Source organism: Ipomoea nil, unplaced genomic scaffold (genome assembly GCF_001879475.1).
Source record: "Ipomoea nil cultivar Tokyo-kokei standard unplaced genomic scaffold, Asagao_1.1 scaffold0761, whole genome shotgun sequence".
Classification (NCBI taxonomy): domain Eukaryota; kingdom Viridiplantae; phylum Streptophyta; class Magnoliopsida; order Solanales; family Convolvulaceae; genus Ipomoea; species Ipomoea nil.
In genome coordinates, this window is record NW_017617189.1 from 1 (window position 1) to 20,000 (window position 20,000).

General features: G+C 35.2%; 1 protein-coding gene and 1 non-coding gene across 3 annotated transcripts; both read left to right on the forward strand.

The window, feature by feature from the left end:
* Nucleotides 1-4,227: 4,227 nt before the first annotated feature.
* TRNAT-AGU lies at nucleotides 4,228-4,301 on the forward strand. The gene has a single exon. It is a non-coding gene; the product is annotated as a tRNA-Thr (tRNA).
* A 292-nt stretch (nucleotides 4,302-4,593) lies between these two features.
* On the forward strand, nucleotides 4,594-7,200 carry LOC109176823. Of its 2 annotated transcripts, XM_019326224.1 has the most exons (8): nucleotides 4,594-4,790; nucleotides 4,967-5,075; nucleotides 5,702-5,785; nucleotides 5,938-5,977; nucleotides 6,178-6,246; nucleotides 6,336-6,445; nucleotides 6,629-6,803; nucleotides 7,190-7,200. In XM_019326224.1, exons 1-7 carry the CDS (start codon nucleotides 4,667-4,669, stop codon nucleotides 6,771-6,773), a joined length of 681 nt encoding a protein of 226 aa, XP_019181769.1. In that variant the 5' UTR covers nucleotides 4,594-4,666; the 3' UTR covers nucleotides 6,774-6,803; nucleotides 7,190-7,200. The 2 variants fall into 2 exon arrangements, with proteins under 2 accessions (XP_019181769.1, XP_019181768.1); XM_019326223.1 differs by lacking the exon at nucleotides 7,190-7,200 and having other exon boundaries at nucleotides 4,595-4,790; nucleotides 6,629-7,084.
* Nucleotides 7,201-20,000: the final 12,800 nt, after the last annotated feature.

The following is a 20,000-nucleotide window of genomic DNA, read 5'->3' on the forward strand; positions in this document are numbered from 1 at the left end:
AGTATTATGTTGTTCACAGAGGCGGAGTCACCCCTTGGGGTGGGGACCCCCCACCCCACCTCAATTTTTAGTAAATATATAGGTATATTTTATTATAACTAGCATTTTGTACGTGTGATGCGCGAACATTCATGCCCAATATTAAAACATTGATAAGTACAAATAATTAAAAATTATAATTTGAATTATATATACACAAATAATATATGTATTTTGTACACACACATATATAATTTATCATTCATAGAAATTTAATTAAAATATAATTAAGCATTAAATTAGTATATAATGATTTTAATAAAATGATAATTAAAAAATAGGAAAAAGATATGATAGATATAGGTGTATGGTAATAATGATGTGTTATCAATGTTAGAATTAAAAGCTAACGGTGTTATAACGGTGTAAGGGTAGTTTTGTCTAATAACATTGAAATGTACAACATTTAAAGTTACAACATTTAAAGTAAAATGTACACATTTATTTGCATACAAAAAGAGAGACTTAAATCAAGGATAATATAACTTCAATTGAGGCTTATTATGTTTTTAGATATGGATAAATTACACTTTTGCCCCCCTTCTAATTTTTTTTAAAAAATAATCTATTATGTATATATTAAATGAACTCGAAAGTTACATTTTTCGTCCCTAAGTTATGAGATAATTGTAGAATTCGTCCATAATTGTTGGTCGTGTTCACTTTTCGTCCCTAAGCTATAATTGATGTTACAAATTTCGTCCTTTTAATGACAGGTTGTGGTCACTCTTCCTTTCTAAGTTATACTTTATTCCTAATGTTTTGTTAGTAAATGGACGAAATTTGCAACATCAATTACGGAGTATATTTTAGGGATGAAAAATAAGCACGACTAAAAATTATGAATTCTTTAATTACCATATAACTTAGTCATTAAAAGTGTAATTTTCCTATTTTTTACTATTGTATAATTTTTGTGTTATGTAAAAAATTCAAAAGTAATGTTTGACAATCTTAACGATCGTACTCATATAATTATATATTTCATATATTATTGCACATAGTATAATTAAAAATAATTATGCACAATCATATATGGTATATATATATAATAATATTGTGTGATTGGTACTAAATATCGACTAAGATGATAAACTTCCTAGATAAATTTGTCCCCCCCCCTCCCCCCAACCCCGACTTTCTGGCTCTCTGCCACTGGTTGTTCATTCATTGTGGATATTTAGTTCATTCATTGTGGATATTTAGTTTATTCATTCTGAATTTTGTATTATTTCATTCACTGTGGATATATAGTTATGAATTTGTGGATATATAATTCAAATTATGCACACAGAAAATGCTATTGCCGGGAATCAACTTAATTTTTTTTTAAAAAGTGAGACGCGTATTTTTAGTCAAAACGACATCGTTTTTACAATCGTGTACACCATGCACATCATAATTTGCGTAGGTATACTATATATGTAGATGATGAAAATGGGTCATATATATGATCAAATTAAAGGGATCCAAACTTATTTAATATTCTAGCTTAGTATTTAATTTCAGTTAGCCATTAGTGTAATTGCCTAATAATAATTGTCTAATAATTATTATGATAATTAAGCTAAACATGGGTTGTTGTATTAATTTTTAAAATAATTATAATTAAATTATTTCTCTTTTTTCCATATTTATTTTTATAATAATATAATTACGTAAAGCATATTGCATATTATTGATTTTTTAAGATAAATGTAGACAAACAAGTCATATATTATTCAATTAATTGAGTGGTACTTTTGCACTAACATTATAATCAAATAAATGTACACTTCCAAATATTAGAATTGTTTACAATTTCATTTTAAATTTATTATTTAAATATACAATAATTCAGTGCGTGTGGCATACGCGTGTAATACGACATATGTACACTCACACACATACACTATTTTTTTTTTTTTTTAATTAGTCTCATAGGAGCCCGCTTAGGACGTCTAGGTTTTGAATATCAACTTCTTAATGAACAACTTTTCCATTATCCAACGTTTGCTTCAAGATCCCTTTCCTCAACCGATCATATGTAGGAAGTCTTTCGATAGCAGCCCCCTCAGCTCTTCTTCATCATCATTCTCCCTACCACTTCTCTCTCCGTCCGGTGCACCAAACACCTCCCTAACACTTGCAGAACCCAAGCTCCTTGCACTGCCTCATCCAAATTTGGTATTATTACTCTCTTTCACATTTTACATTTACTATTTATTAGTCAAATCAATTCTTTCTTAGTTTCTTTAATATTTTCTTATTAATTTTTTTTTTTAAATTTGTGTGTTTAATAGTAATTTTAATATAGTTTCTAAATAAATAAATAAATTGTATTTACTAAACTAAACTAAACTTAATATTATTAAAAAAAAATTGAATGGTAAATAGCTTATGTTGGTTTTACGACCTTTAGATGATCACAAGCAGGCTAACATAACTGTTCGGGTACTTAAAAAAAGAGTAAATACTCAAAATGGTCCCTTGACTATAGCTAAATTCACAAATTGGTCCTCAACTTTTAATTTCAACCAATTAAGTCCTTAACTTTGCAATTTTAACACAATTTGGTCATTTGTCTATTTGACCGTTTGTTGACTGCACTTTTTTAGGATATATATGTAATTTCATGTCCATCATCGATTTTTTAAGGTTCTGGTTGCATTTCTAGACCGCACTGTTACATTTGAATCCACTGCCGGCGCTGCACCCCATGCCGGCGCTGTCACCTCCAAGAGCGTTCTCTAAGCTGAACCGACTCGTGATCCCCAAACAGCAAGCGGAGAAGCACTTCCCCCTCCGAAACAACGATGTCACCTCCAAGAGCGTTCTCTTGAGCTTTGCATGTGAAACTACATATATATCCTCAAAAATCGCGGTCAACAAACGGTCAAATAGATGGAGGACCAAATCGTGTCAAAATTGTAAAGTTAAGGACTTAATTGGTTGAAATTAAAAGTCGATGACTAATTTGTGAATTTAGCTATAGTCGAGGGACCATTTTGGGTATTTACTCTAAAAAAAAATCATGAAAGTAGTGAATGCAAGAACAAGAGCCATAAAAGCTTATATTGCCTTGTAGTCCATCTTTTCGAATTCATTGTCATATTTACTTTTGCACGATATTTAATGCAACAAAACAAATGTTACTCACTTTTCAATTTTGCCCTTCAAATGTCCATTGTACTTTACAATATACAATTGTACCTACCAAATTAATTGTCTAGAAATTTGAAAAAGTCAAAAAGGTAAATGAAAAATGTAGAATGATAGTTATGCTTAATTTTGGAAAGAGGACATTATTTGAGATAAACCAAAAAGAAAAAACAAGAAAAATGAGACAGATGGAGTATTTATCAAAGTCAAACCCTTTTCTCACCCTTTCTTAGGGTATTTAACTATTTATACATGAGACCTTCGACCAAAATAGGAAAGTAATCCTCAAATCTTTGTTCAATCCTCCTAGAAAGGCTTCCTAATATAGGAAATTGCCTTCCTAATTAAGAAAGAGTTCTAATACTCCTTCTGTCCTATTTTATGTGTATGGTTCGGTTAATGAGGCTTGCCGAAGTTATCTTTAATTCAATATTTCATATATTAAATTAGTATTATTATACAAAATTTATATATTTAGAAACTATACTAAAGTACTATTAAATACAAATAAAAATCAAATTTAAAAAAAAAAAGTAAAAAAAAAATATACTAAAGAAAATAAATAAAAAAAGAAATAGTTGGTTTGACCAATGAATATTAAGTATGCCAGATAAAATGGGGATAGAGAGAGTATATGTATACATGCCACTACTGGAAATTCTGAAATTTCGACCACCTGAAAATGATCTTAATTAAGTTGATACCAAAAAGTCCAAAAAGTGGTCGGAAATAGCAACAAAGGTTTTTCCGGATATCAAAAGTGGTCGGAACAAGACTTTCAACTTGATTTATGATCACTTTCAGGTGGTCCGGAAATTCAGAATTTCCAGTAGTGATGGACTCTCAATCTCAACTCCTCACTTTTACTCCAAGATGTGGCCAAGAGATGATAAGTTATATTATCATATATCCTATGGGTCCCAAGGAAAATGTTAACATCAAAATGAGAGGCCAAAGTACTATTTTCTCGTAGAAAAAGAAAGTATTCTTTCTACGAACCTCTGTCATTAATGCCCCAAAAACTACATAATGATCTCCTTAAATATAGCTCTTGTAGCTCAGTTGGTTAGAGCACCCGTTTAGTAAGTGGGAAGTCTTGAGTTCAACTCTCAACAAGAGCATACTTACTTAATAAAGTCATAAAATTAAAATTTGATTTTGAAATTTATTGTGGTTTAAGGGTTGGTTAGGCTCGCGTTATATAATTAAAAATTTTTGGAGCAAGTTGATTGTTGAATCATTGAAAAGATCATCCAAAGAATTCAAATGGTGAATCAAAAGTAGGGAAGCTCATTAAGACAAGTAGCTAATCATCTCATCACAATTCACATATGACATTCACATACCAACACAAAAGGGGAAGAAATTAAAAAACACACTTACACACACAAAGGCCAAAGCCACAAAGGTGAGTGAAGTGAAAAAATAGAAAAAATAAATATAAAAATCTAAGTGTAAAAAAGTGCGCCGGCAGACCAGCCTACAAATGGCCAAGCTTTCTCCACGTGGCGTCTCTCACCTGCTGCGATCTTTCTCCTCCTTCCTCTGCGCTCCTCCACCATTGCTTCACACCAGCAAGCTCAATAACACCATGGACAAAACCCCACAAGGTTCACAAATCAAAACCCCCAGGCCACCTTCTCTTCTCCTTTCCTCAAAAAAGTTTTCATCTTTTTACCCTTTTTCTGTCAAGAAGTGATAGATGGGTGTTAATGTACAGGGTCTGTTTGTGATTTGTGTTTTGGGTTTGTCTTTGCTCAAGATTCTCCTTCTTCTTCTTCTTCAGAGTCCATAAAGGATCAGCTGAGAGAAGGGTACTACAAGGAAAGCCGCGAGTACAATACTTCAGACCCAGGGCGTGCTTCTGACAATATACTCCCTCGCATTTTCAATCTGTAAGTTTTGTTTCATAATTTTAGAGAATGAATTGAATTGGATTTTTCTTCTCCCTTATTGTCTGTTATATAAATGCTGTTTGTTGAGTTCATTATAGTTATTTATTGTAATTATGGATATTAATCATGTAATTAAGTGCATTCATTGACTCTTTCTGCTTCAGTAATCTTAATGTCTACTAACATGTCTTGTTGCTCTTAATAAACATGGAATTCAGAGTTTCAAGCATGTTTAGTGACTTGGAAAACTTTCCAATTTCCAAGAAAAATGGAAATTGTGTTCAAGTTTAAAGGCCCGGTTTTGTTTCACTTTTGGGAAATGGAAACTATTTTTCCAACTTTTCTACTAAAAGTTGGAAAATTGAGTAGTTTTCTATTTAGAAAATAAGTTGGAAAACACAGGTTTAGTGTTCATCCACTTTGGAGAAGTGTTTTCCATTTGAGTAAGTTTTTATATTGTGTGAGAAAATACCAAAGAGGCCAAGGTCATTCAACTGGGATATAATGCACATAAGTCAAACCACACTAAAAAGTTGAATCCAATGAATTAGTTAATCTAACACATGGCCTTATAAATCCATATGTTTTCTCTTATAATTTTTCTGATCTGCTAAAATTGATTTCAGCTATGCATCACGTGCCACGCCTCAAGATTTTGAAATTTATGCTCCTGATGCAACCTTTGAAGATCCTCTTATGTGTGCACAGGGGTACGCTGTTCTTAAGATATACTCCCACCGTCCTGGTTCGGTTAACAGGCTTGGCTGAAATTATTTTTAATTCAGTTTTTCATAGTATATAAAATTTATATATTTAGCAATTAGCACGAATATTGAATTATATGTACTGCTCATTTTTGCAGGGTAAGCCAAATCAAATCCGCATTCTATTCACTTGGCAAGGTATAATCAGTTTTCCACCCACCCCATCTATTCTTGCTTGACAAAGTGGCGACCCCGTATTCATATATGAATTATATTACATACGAACTGAATTGTCGAAGCTAGGATATGATAATGAAAGTTGTTAACATGTAAGTCTAGAAGGAATTCCATAATGTACGTGTGTAGAATAGTTAATTCTTTCTTTCCAAATATTTCAGATTTTCAGTGAATCGAGAATTGTAGAATACAGCTTGACAGAGAATGAGATATCTCCCGGAAAGAAAGAGGTCCGGAATTGCTATCCCTCGCCCCCTTTAGCTTTCTTCAATCTGGTTATCTTAAAATGTTCTGAAATTTCTGGAGCATTATGTTTCAGATACTAATTGATAACAAGCAATACTACAAGTTCATGGGTAGAGACATCCATATGGTATCGCTCATCAAGTTGTACACTGATGGAGGAAAGGTTGTTCGCCATGAAGATTGGTATACTATACGCCTCCTCGATCTACTTTTACGACTAATCTTTTAGTAGCTGCTGCATTAAAATTAAAACCATATCTTAACGTGACAATGTCACTATACTCGGAGGACTTCAGTTGGTATTAACTCTTCTTCTCCAATCCATTTTCCACCATATGTGTATAACAAGAAGTTAAATCTATGCAGTTGGGATAAGAAACCACTCCGGAACCAGAACACGGTGACGCTACCCCTTGTTGGGAGGATGTTCGAGCTCTCTCGAAGAGCCTCGATGCTGGCAACTCATGCAGTGATGGGGTTTGGAAGGGATCCACCAAATCCAGTCATGTAAACCATTCCCTTTGGAAGTGAAAATTACTCAGTTTGCATACTTAATTTCATAGAAATGTATAATGTTGGGATGTTGTTTACATTGTATACATGCAAAAGAAATGGTGGTGGTGCAGTTACTTTGGACTTTGGAGTATATATATCTATGTAAACCAAATATGTTGAATTGGGCTGATGGAGTTTGTTGTGGGTGAAAAGGGGTCCTAGAATAATCCTACAAAAAGTTATGCTTCTATTGTTTTATACATTTAGGTTATGAAGAACATGTACTATAAGTTTTAGAGAAATAATATATACTTGTTTTATGAAACATTACAACTATGTTTATTAACTAGGGAGAATATGTTTACTTGTCATTTTTCCAATTTGGAAAAATGGTTGGGTAAACCTACTATCAATTGTTATACCATGGACTAGGGTTTATCTTGTATTGTGGATTCTGGTCCAAAAATTATGTCCATGCAATTGATATATTATGTACTTGTAGTTAATAGTTTATGTGCCTGTAAATAAATTGAAGACATATAATATGTTAACTACAACATGTGTTAACTGCAAACACATAATATTTTAACAATATATTATGTGTTTTATAGTTACCATGTTATGTGTTTTGTAGTTACCATGTTATGTGTCTATAGTTAACATGTTATGCGTCTTAATTGCATACAAGTAAAGAGATGAAGGGCCTAATTGAAGCTTTTGTTAGTTTATGGGGCTAATTGTACTTTGGCTTATAGTTAAAGGGTCTATTTGACCCTTATCCCTTTAATATATTGAAGATTCATTTTTAGTACATTGAATGCTTATTTTTTAAGTTTCACTTTTAGTGTACTGAAAGTTTTTTGAACCTTTAATACACTAAAAATGGACAATATATTAAAAATGAATCGTAAATCAGTGGTCTACAATATAATCATTACCCCTCTCCCTTCCTTCTCTGCCCTTGACTCTAGTTTTCTTTTATCTCGAGTTACCGAATTTTAATAACAATATATTAAAAGTAAATCTTATGCCAATAGTCTATGGTACAATGATTACTCCTCCCTCTTCCTTCTTTGTTCTCAATATCTAGTTTTATTCTCTAAGGTCATCGAATCTTGATTACAACATATTCAATTTCATTTCTAGTTTTATTTTCTAGGGTCGCCAAATCTTGGTCACAACATATTCAATTTCATTTCTCCCCCCTTTCTTCGACCTCCATCTTTCGTTTATTCTCTTTGATCACTATCTCTAGTGAAATAGAAACTAGAAGTGAAATAAACAATTCTACTTTCTTCCTTGAATTATAACTCTTTTGACCTCCATCTTAGATTTTATTCTCTCTCGTCACCGTCTCCGGTGAAATGAAAAAACAAAAAAGTCTTAGAGTTGGAGTTCAACCTAAGAAGAATGAAAAAACAAAAAAGTGAAGTAAATAGTGTTCATTAACTTATAACTTTCATTGATATGAACTTATTGGTCTTCGCTCTTTAACTTTTACACAAGTGTGTGTATAACTGTATATGAGTTGTAGGATTCCCTTCTAGAGAATTAGCAGGTGGAGAGCTATATATTACCTATTTACCTGAACACATTATTGTCTCTAGCTCTCAACCAACATGTACCAAACCTTTTGGTCTACCAAAAGTGCGTTTGGTTGCAATCAACAAGTGCAGACATCTACCTTAGCTTGTAGGAACCAAATGGTCTGTATGAGAAGGATAGATGGTGATGTATGTAACACCAAAACTGAAATTTGGTGCCAGATCAACTAATGCTGCCCAACAACCTCAGATTTTTCATAAATAACGTCTCGTGTTCCAGCTCTGTAAATACAAGTAGACCACCTTAACACTTTCTTAAAATAAAGTTTAACAATAGCTCAACTTAAAAAATTAGTCGGAGTTTAATCCGACTATCAAAAATTTCAAGAACCATAACACCCAAAAAAACAAAAAAAAACAGAAGGGTATTAGCCCAATTTCCCACATGCATGTGAAGCAACAGATAGAGAAGAAAAGTTGATAACCTAGGGGTGAGATTGAGTGGAAGGAATTCACTCATTCTTAACTAATGGTCAAGGTGTTAATCCTTGACTTTAGGTATGGAACAGTTTTAAATCTTCAAATTAATTATTTTACTCAAAAAATACCTACAATTCAGCAAAAACCTCTAGGTTAGTTATTCCACTCAAAAAATGTCTACAATTTAGTAAAAGAATTAGTTACTTTGTTAGATGGCGAAAATCTTAGATACCCTCAAATAAAAAAGGACAGAAAAGTTGATGGGTATTATTATGAGAGTGCTATTTTTTTCAATGAAAAGAAAATACTCTCTAGTCTCTGCAGTATGTGTTCTTTTCAGCATGTGGGTTTGGCACATTTGCCGAAGCTTTGAATATAATATAGGATCTGTCCTTTCTCATTCTTCTTCTTCTTCCTCTTTTTGTGGTCTGCTCACAGATTTTCCCGGAAAGCATTATATTTATATATATGGTGATGAAGCTAAGGTCTGAGATTACTTTTTTATGTTTTTTTCTTTCTTTTCTTTCTATAATGTCATCAAGTACATGTTACATGTACAATTCATTATTCATATGACAAGATTTAACGAGATGCTGTCCGATTAAGGCTTAACTCACTGATTCAGTATGCAGTATTTGGGGAAAGAGATCATGTTTGAACTTTCGTAACAGTAGTGTGAGGATTATGTCCAAAGTAGGCAGATCCTTTGTGCGCACATTTACATCCTTTCAAATGCTTTGTCAAATTAGGATTGAAGAGATTCAACCTTTTAGGAGAAGATTTAACAAGATGCATCTTATGTAGAGGTGGCAATTGACAGATTTCGGAGCAAAATGGATAGGGAAAAGAAAAAGAAAATTTGGGTGAGTTGGGATATCATGTGGATTAGTAGAAATTAGATTAAAAGTATTGTTAAGTATAAAAAATTAAATTTAAGAGTGATAAGAAATTATTAAAGAAAATAAAGAAAGAAGAAAAACGTTAATTTGACTAGCGAATAGTAAATATAACATATAAAATGAAATAAATAGAATATAATTATTGTGTGACCAAAATTTTTTATTTGACTGATGATTATAATTAATTAATTGCGTTATATTGAGTAAATATGAATGAATGTAAGTAGGAGAATACAACAATAATGATGAAAGTTTATTGAAATGACAAAATCCCTAAATCTTTTGACATAAGATTATACAAATAATTTTCACCAAAAAAATAACTCTTAACAAGAGATTATAGTCATATTGTACAAATTGAAGATTATATATATTGTACAAATTGAAGATTATAGTCATTGCACAAATTGCAAGTATTTTAATGATTCTTTTTTCTTTTTCTTGGGTAAAGAGGGAAAAATGGAGTCACTACCCGAGAGTGTGAATTTGGTAAATTCTGTTTCTATGTGATAGCGTATAAATCACACATGAGATACAAATTGTATTAGGACAGCTTATTTGACAGGATCGGCTGAAAAAGTGTTGGCAATAATTAAATTTGTAATGTTTAAATACGAGAATCATATTTCACCAATTTGATCACCAGAAAGGGGCAAGTATTTTAATGATTCATCATGATAGAGAGAGGTAGGCAAGGATCTCATTGAGTCATTGTCACTCCAGGCTGTCCCATTAGAAACACAAGTGGATATATGCATATATATGGTGGTGTTGTCCATTTTGCAGAAACTATTGACTTTGTGATCGGAGCATTCAAAGCATATAAAATTATGACCCATTTTCAACAATAACTTTTAATAGATATCCTCATGATTCAACAGGAAAGAGTGGAAGAGTTGACACACACGCGCATATATCTACTATACTAATATAAGAGCCCAAGAGAGTTAGGCCTATAATGGGTAGAAAAAATGGCGATCACAGATTTTAATCAAATGAATGACTCAAATTAATTAAAAGATTGATCAGATTTAAATTTTACACTAAAATTTTCTAAAATACCCACACACCATTACTAATTCCGTTAAAATTTTAAGAATTGCCCTTAGTTCACCGTTAACTTACTCATTGATTTCAATAAATAAAAAAAAGGGTCTTAGGTTCGAATCTCATCCCAATCAAAGTTGGCATAATTAGTACTCTATTTTACTCTTATTAAATTATATAAATAATAATTTAGTAGTTACAACAAAAAATAATACATATGCATTTCTTTAATTTAGAATTATGTGTCCACAATGCCTTTATTTAAAAAAAAAATTATTCATTATCAATCAATTAAATAAGAGAAATAATTTTATTAGTTATATTGTCTTTATTTTTCTTCAATATAAAAATTCTTTATATTCAAATTTATTAATTGATTATATTCGCTACATTATCCTTACAATGTCTTTATTCAGTGAAAAAAAATTTATTAATTATCAATAAATTAATTAAAAGAAATATTTTCATTAGTTATATTGTCTTTATTTTTCTCAAATGTAAAAATTTTTACATTCAAATTCATCAATTGATTATATTCACTACATTGTCTATTATCTTTTTTGTGCACTATTTTTCTAATTAAATATCAAAGTTATAATGCAAAATAATGCTATATATTTATTTACCAAGTATTTTATTAATACCATGAAAAAATTAAAAAAATATAATTAATAAAGTCAACCATATTAACTACTTGAGAGATTTTGTGACAACGAGAGTATTCAAATCACACAACAAATCACACACACACACACACACACACACTAGCATTCTGTACGCGCGATGCGCGAAAACTTATGCCCAATATTAAAATATTGTTAAGTAACAAAATTTAAAAAATTAGTTAAAATTATGTTTCACAATTCCTTAAAGCGATGATACTTTTGAATTATCATATATTTGAATAATATAGTGATCAAAACCAAAAAAATAATAAAATTATATTTTTATATAATAATAATTTACAAATAATATTAAGCTAACACCCACATATATGATATATTGATATGTATACACAAATAATATATATATTGTAATTTTGCATTTCCTCATTCTATATCAAGATTACTGGATTAATTGACTGATGAAATAGACTGACTAATTTATCGACAAAGTCAGTCAGTAAGATAGATCGTTAAAAAGATAAAAGAAAGAGATACCAACACACAAGATGTTTACCCAGTTCGATACAGTGTGTATCTACGTCTGGTGGACGATCACATAGGCATCCAATCCACTAAATCATAATCCGATGTACAAAGGTAGAGAAATAACAATCTCACCCAAGTGCCCCACACAAGGTACGTACCCAGTCTACACAGGTTTAGTGAATTGTTGAAGATGGAGATCCATGTATACAGAAGTCCAATGAAATCCCTTCACTTGGAGAACCAACTCTGATGCAGTCCACTTCAGTGACGCTCTGTTCAGTTGTTCCCACAACTGTGTGATCGTAGTGTCCTTTCGTTTAAGCAATAATAATCCTTCTCATGTTCTTCATCATAATCACCATACACAGTTGTGTTGAGAAGGAGCAGTCTAATCAAAGATGGGATCTCATAAATTCATATGGAGTGTTTCTTCTCTCTTCAAAAGCGTAACCCTAATTCTCGTCGAATAAGAGTACTTATAGTTCCATCATCAGAACACTCTTCATAGATATCTTTGATTGTAGATGGTAGGACAATATTTGAAGAATGTAATCTTAACGATTCGGTCCATACCTTTCCAAGAAATATACGCTGATCTTCTTTCCAAACTTGTCTTCTTTAAACCGCGTACAGTCTTTAAGAAATCAGCTTCCTAAAACAGATCTTCAATGTCAGTCCCTTTGTTGTTGTGTCTGATTGATCAGTCCTCTGTAGAACAAAACTGACACTAAGCTAATCCTATCTTAGTATGTCATAATAATATTGTCAATTATAAGTTGGGGTTTTTCGAGCAAATAAAACACTAACAAACTCCCCCTTTGGCTACTATTTGGCAAAACAACTCGACTAAAAAATATAATACTGCCAAAGACTAAGATAGGTTATCATAAACAAAACACACCCAATATTTGATTACATAGTAGAAATAAAACACAGCATACACGTCATGGTGGATCAAAGCAAAGTCAAGAAAAACATTCTTCAAAAAGAGGTGCCATCACAAACAATCGCCCAGCCAGGGCCAGAAGGTACACAAACACAAACAGCTCCCCCTGAGTTCATACTCCCCCTTTTTGCCAAAAGAGAGCCAAAGTCAGGTCAAGCGTTGGAGGGAGTCTCACTGTTAGACTTCACAGGATAAGCAGCAGTGGCCTCAGTCAGGCTTAAACGAAGAAGAACAGTGGCTAATTTCGTACGAGCCCCTGTCAGCTGTTTAGCGATTATGCCATGAACTGTCTCGAGCTCAGAGACTCTTGCCTTCAATTGGATAGAGAGTTGAAGATCTCGTGCATGCGGCGAGTCATCCGCCACTATATCAGCTTCAGAATTGGAGGGGGCAGCCACCGGTGTAACATCACATATATGATCTCCAGTCAAGAGACGTCGGTCAACCGTGTAGAGAAGAGTCGGACTGATCACCTCGCTCGCCATAGGCTCAAGGCCCTGAGATGTAAGAATTCCAAAAATCAAATGGGGAAAGGGCAGCCGTACCTTATGTTCTCTAGGGTGAATCAGAGTGAGAATGTGGTAGTAGATCCACGACCCCAGATCAATGGTCATCTTTGTTCCAATTCTGAATATGAGACTGGCCAATTGCTTGCTAACAGTATGGAAATGAGTCGAAGGGAGCCAGTTATGCAGCGCAAGACAATGAAGAATCACATACTTGGAGGTGAGCTAGGAGCTATGTAGAGTATCCTCATCACCAATAGGCCATCTATCAGCTTGTCCACCAGTGATCGTTTTGGCTACTACATCTCAGTCAGTAATAGCTTCCTTCTGAACTCCTTGCAAGCCATAGTACTCGTTGATCATGTCAGGGCCAAACACATACCATTTACCACGAATGAAAATCTGCATCGGACGCACTCCAGACAAATTGTCCATCTAATCATTTAGATTACAGTAAAATTCATAGGTGAGCAGCTTCGAATAAGGACAGATGGCAGTGACAGTCTTCAGCAGACCCACTTCACTCAGCAAAGGTAGAACATCACAAACCGAATTCATTTGATTTTCATCAACGGATGTTTGGACTATCAGATCTCTTCTGACCATGGTGGACCACTTGGCCTGAGCAGTAAGGGAAACAAACTGAGGTTTGTAGATGGATGTGTCAGGACCCTCAACAGCCTGAACCTCAGGTGTAATGCTCCGACCTCTGGCACGAGTAGAAGGTTTCCCTTTTCTGGCAGAGGATGTGGGAACGACAGTAGGTTGAACAGCAACAGAACCTTTTTGCTTAACAGAAGACCGTAGAGTTTTAAACACTTGTTGAACAGGAGGATTGGTCTCAGGTTTTGCAGGCTCACTAAACTTCCTTTTCTTCTCTGGTTGATCTACATCAGCAGTGTCATCACCAGACTCAACCACGACCTTCACAGGAACATTCTTTCTTTTCGACCTTCTTGTCTCCTTGGATGGGGAGTGTACAGGAGACACAGAGTGACTAGAATCAGACACATGAGCAGATGAACCACCAAGGATATTAGTAACCTCTCGTATTTTGAATGTGGTGGAGTACGGATGAGCAGTAGCCTCAACAGTTGGAATCTCAGATGCATGAGCTTGAGTGCCATAGACTTCAGCCAGTATTTTTCCATCTTCACTCGAGGATTCAGAAGGGTGAATCACTCGGTATGGTTGTGGAATGGAACCAGAAGGTAAACCAGCAAAGTGTCAGACATGTTCGAGGCTTTCTCCTAATGATGTGGAGGTGTAGACTGGGACTCCATCCACTTTGTCAGACTTACGGGGGCTTGAGAGATCAACAGGCTCAACAACAACAGGTAAAACAGAAGAGGCATTGACAGGACAAATTTCTTTAGGACCATCAGCAATCGCAGCAGGGGACAAAGCAATATTATCGGCAGAGAAAACAATCAGACTCAAATTGTTGGGCTCATCAGATGTTTTTTCTTTCTCATCAGACACATTCAAGACTCCACTTTTCACACAATCAGACTCACCCAAAGGTATAGACGAAGGATCAACAGATACAGGGGGTTTCTCAGAGTTTAAAGCAGATAACTTTTCAGGATCAACAGGCACATAAAATGGAGTAGCATTAGACACTAGATCATCAGGTTTATCTGGTGAAATTTCAAAAGGAGAGTCATAATTGTTTGACCTGTTACAAAGGATCTCCAATATGTGTCTGGTTTCATCTTGAGCAACTTGGAGATACAGGGGTTGCGATTCTGCTCGTTGTCGAGAGACCTCATCAGATTCTAGGGCTCGTTGTGCAAAATATCGGAGAAATGCCCCAGCCCGATTTCCGTCCGAAGGTTCTGGAATAGAAGCTGGGGAAACCTCATCACTGGCTTCAGAAACCAACATCAGAAGTTCACTTGTATCGTCTTCAGACCAGTCAGCATAGAACTCTGGGTAGTTCGTCATAACAGTAACTATTATCTCATCACGAAGAAGAGGGTCAAGCTTGAGTTTCTTCTTCATACCAAACTGCAATAGTGTCTGAATATGTTTAAAGGCCACTTCTGGAGAATGCGTCTTGCTTCCAAGTTTGATGATGATATTTCTTACAGGGTCCGCCATTAGAGATTCTTGTGAGAGGAAGAGAGAATTCAAGCTAGGCAGAGATGCAGAGAGAGAGAAAACTAAGTGCAGAGATAATCTTAGAGATTTTTCTTCTATTCAAGATTGGCCCGATAACAAATAGTCCCAAGGGTGATGTACCCTAATCAATGCGGCTTGTCAAATATCATGCAGAGGCGATGTGATTGACACAACGGTATGCCTTCTTTTTAGGCAAGAAACCGATGCCAAGGAAATTTGAAATTTGAAAAAGATCAGGATTTTTAAGGTACTTTAGGTTAGAGAATACACTTAACAAAATAGAAGGGAGTTTTAAAAGAAAGTCAACTCTTAAGACTGACCCGTATGATTAAACCTTCACTCCCCTCTGAACGACTAACTGCCTTATTAGTCAATCCTGCAAATTCCCAGAGCAAACCTGAGAATTTCAAAACGATTTGCATCTAGTGGCTTGGTCAGAATATCAGCCAGTTGCTTGTCTGTTTGAATATACTCCAATTCAATCTCCTTAGATTCAACCAGGTCTCTGATGTAGTGATGCCTGATATCAATCTGCTTCGTTCTGGAATGTTGAACTGAATTCTTTGAGATGTTGATTGCACTGACATTGTCACAGTAGAGTGTCATAAACCCTTGAGTAAGACCATAATCCAAAAGCATCTGTTTCATCCATACTAACTGAGTACAACATCCACTAGCAGCTATGTATTCTGCCTCTGCAGTACTTAAGGAAATTGAATTTTGTTTCTTACTTAGCCACGATACCAAATTCTTACCAACGAAGAAACATCCACCAGATGTACTTTTTCGATCATCAATATTTCCTGCCCAATCAGCATCACAGTATGCAACCAGACTCAGTTCACTGTCCTTGGAGTACCATAGACCATATTGCATCGTTCCCTTTACATATTTCAGAATGCGTTTTGCAGCTATCAGATGTGATTCTTTTGGATCAGATTGATACCTTGCACAGATTCCAACATTGAACATTATGTCTGGTCGACTAGCCGTTAGGTACAACAGACTTTCTATCAGACTTTGATAGACTGTGTTATCCACTAATACGTCGGTTTCATCTTTGGATACTTTTGTGGAGGTGGAGATTGGTGTCCTGGATGGTTCACATGATTCCAGATCAAACTTCTTGACTAAATTCTTAGCATACTTTTCTTGTGAGATAAAGTAGCCTTCAGGACTTTGCTTAACTTGCAGTCTTAGAAAATACGTCAGTTGACCAACCATGGACATCTCAAATTCTTCCTTCATGACTTTTACTAACTCATCAGTGTATTTCTGTAAAGTTAACCCAAACACAATGTCATCAACATAGATTTGAGCTGTTCTAGGAGCTGAGAATTCATGGGATATCCCGTTCTCGGAACAGAAGTCCGAATATAGTGAGTTTTCAAATTCCTTTCCATGATCACTTCTCAGTCTCTGAATTTTGATTATAGGTTCGTTTTTCTCTTTTTGAACCCTGATGCACAAAGTTCTAAATGCATTGAAGGCTTCAGATTTTTCTCTTAGGAAGTATACCCAGCTGTACCGAGAGAAATCATCTACGCACACAAATATATATTTCTTTCTCCCAATGCTTTCAATCTGTGTTGGCCCCATGAGATCTATGTGAACCAGTTCTAGACATCTCTCAGTAGTGATTACTTTCACAGCTTTGTGTGGAGTTCTTATTTGTTTTCCAATGGCACATGCACCACAAACCTTCTCCTGATCTATTCTGAGATTAGGAACTCCCCTCACAGCATCTAGTTTGATTATTTTATCCATGTCTCTGAAGTTTATGTGACTCAGTTGCCTGTGCCAGAGTTTTGGTTCATCAGATTTTGACAGATGGCATGCAATTTCATTTGTCAACACATAGCAGTTGTCTGAAGATCAGGTTCCTTCCATGACTAACTGATCTGCGTTGTCACTGACCCTGCGGCAATTACGATTGAAGCACACATTCCGGTTTTGATCACACAACTGACTTATGCTAATCAAATTAGCTTTCAATCCACTGACCAACAAAACTTCTTCTAAGTGAGGTAAGCCTGGTACATTTAGTGTACCTTTTCCAACTATTTTACCCTTTTGTCCGTCCCCGTATGTAACAGATCCACTGCTAGGTTGGATAGACATAAGACACTTCACATTCCCTGTCATATGCCTGGAACAGCCACTGTCGAGATACCATCTTGCTTCAGTCATTGACGCAGTCAGAACTATCGTGGGGTAACATATAACTTCTGACTCTCTGACCCAGACCTGTCTTGTGAAAGGTGTAATAGTCTTGTTCTGATATTTTTCCTTTCTTTGATCTCTGTAGAAGAAATAACACTCAGTTCGGGTGTGACCTTTTGTTTGATAGTAATGACAAATAGGAGTATATTGTCTGACTTGGATAAACTTATTTTTGAACCTTGAGTACTGAGATTGAAGAGCAGTTCTGCCGAAGTTAATACCTGTTGTTTGATTATATTCCTTCCTCTTATCATTTTCCTGAATGGATCGGGATGACTGTCCTTGTTCATACCTGTGAACTGATTTCGGAGCTAACATACCTGCTTTGATGAACACAGGAGCACTATTCGAAGATTCTCCTCGCTCAAATCCAAGACCCTTTTTATTATTTGGATTTCTGCCAGAGTCCAAAATTTTGTCTAAAGTTGATGTGGTATCCATCATCTTGATGTTCTTATTCAAATCTTCCAATTCTTTTATCAATTTTTCTTCTCGAGATCTTATCTGTGTTATAAGGTCTTCTTTTAAGAGAAGATCTGTGTTCAGTTTCTTCAGAAGATCATCCTTTAGTCTCAGTTCTTCATTAAGATTCTTGTTGACTTTCACCAGTTGTTCCCAGCTTGCAACAAGTTTAGCAAATTCCATTTCAAGCTGAGTATGTCTCTCTTCAAAATCATCTGTAGATATGTAGGATTCTTCATCGGATTCGTTATCATCTGACTGATTCTCTGTAGCTGTAAAGAAAGCTACAAAGTTTCCTATATTGTCATCTGACTGATCATTAGTAGTTTCCTCCTCATCATCACTTAGCGTAGCCACAGACATAGCTTTCTTTCTCTTGAGATACGTTGCACACTCAGTCTGTATGTGCCCACAGCCTTCACATTCTCTACATTGCATTGATCGGTTGAGAGATCTTCCTGTATCTGAGAAACTGTTTCTGTTTTGCCTTGTCCGACCAGTCTGGGATTAATTGTTCTGTGAGAACGGTGCGGTTTCAGCTTTCTGATATGAGGGGTTACCGCCTTTGTATTGTGACCTGGTAGACTGTTCTTGACTCTTTTTGTTGAAGCCTTTCAATATTTTCTTGAAGTTCTTGGTTAGAAGGGCCAAGGTTTCATTATCTATGTCATCTGTGTCAGATTCTCGATCAGCTTCGGCCACAAAGGCTACTGACTTGCCTTTTCTGTTGGAAACAAGATCATCATCAGCCAGTACTTCAAGTTCGTATGTGTGTAAACTTCCCATGAGTTCTCCTACACTCTTCTTTTCCCACCTGTGTGTTCCTGAATAGCAGTTACTTTCATTCGAAAGCGTTTGGGTAAAGATTCTGGACCCGACTGTGAAAGACTAAGATAGTTTCCTCTTCGTTCATTCTGAGAGCTTCAAATTCTGACAGCACCATCTGTAGCTTTGACTGCTTGACATCACTAGTGCCCTCAAATCTAGTTTCAAGAATTTTCCATACTCGCTTTGCTTCTTTTACCCCCGTGACAAGGGTAAATACAGATTCATGCAAGGATCCTACAATAGAGTTCAACACTTTGTTGTTCAGATCAGAGGCATTCATTTCATCATCTGTCCAAGTCTCAATGGGCTTTTGTCCAGTAGTTCCATCAGTATTCTGAATCGTTGGTTTACTCCATCCAGATAAAACAGTGCGATAAACCCTGGTACCTTGTGCTTGAAGGTAGATCTCCATACGAGCCTTCCAGAAGGAGTAGTTGTGACCATCTAGTTCTGGAGGTTTCATACTAGCATCCATCCTGAACAAAGACAGGCAGCCAACGAACACACAGAGACACTTCCAAAAGAAAGAGACTAATGCAAACAAAATTCCCGTAAGGATCAAGTCACTATGTAGACTTAAAAGCTCTGATACCACATGTAATTTTGCATTTCCTCATTCTATATCAAGATTACTGGATCAATTGACTGATGAAATAGACTGACTAATTTATCGACAAAGTCAGTCAGTAAGATAGATCGTTGAAAAGATAAAAGAAAGAGATACCAACACACAACAACACACAAGATGTTTACCTAGTTCGATACAGTGTGTATCTACGTCTGGTGGACGATCACATAGGCATCCAATCCACTAAATCATAATCCAATGTACAAAGGTAGAGAAATAACAATCTCACCCAAGTGCCCCACACAAGGTACGTACCCAGTCTACACAGGTTTAGTGAATTGTTGAAGATGGAGATCCATGCATACAGAAGTCCAATGAAATCCCTTCACTTGGAGAACCAACTCTGATGCAGTGCACTTCAGTGACGCTCTGTTCAGTTGTTCCCACAACTGTGTGATCGTAGTG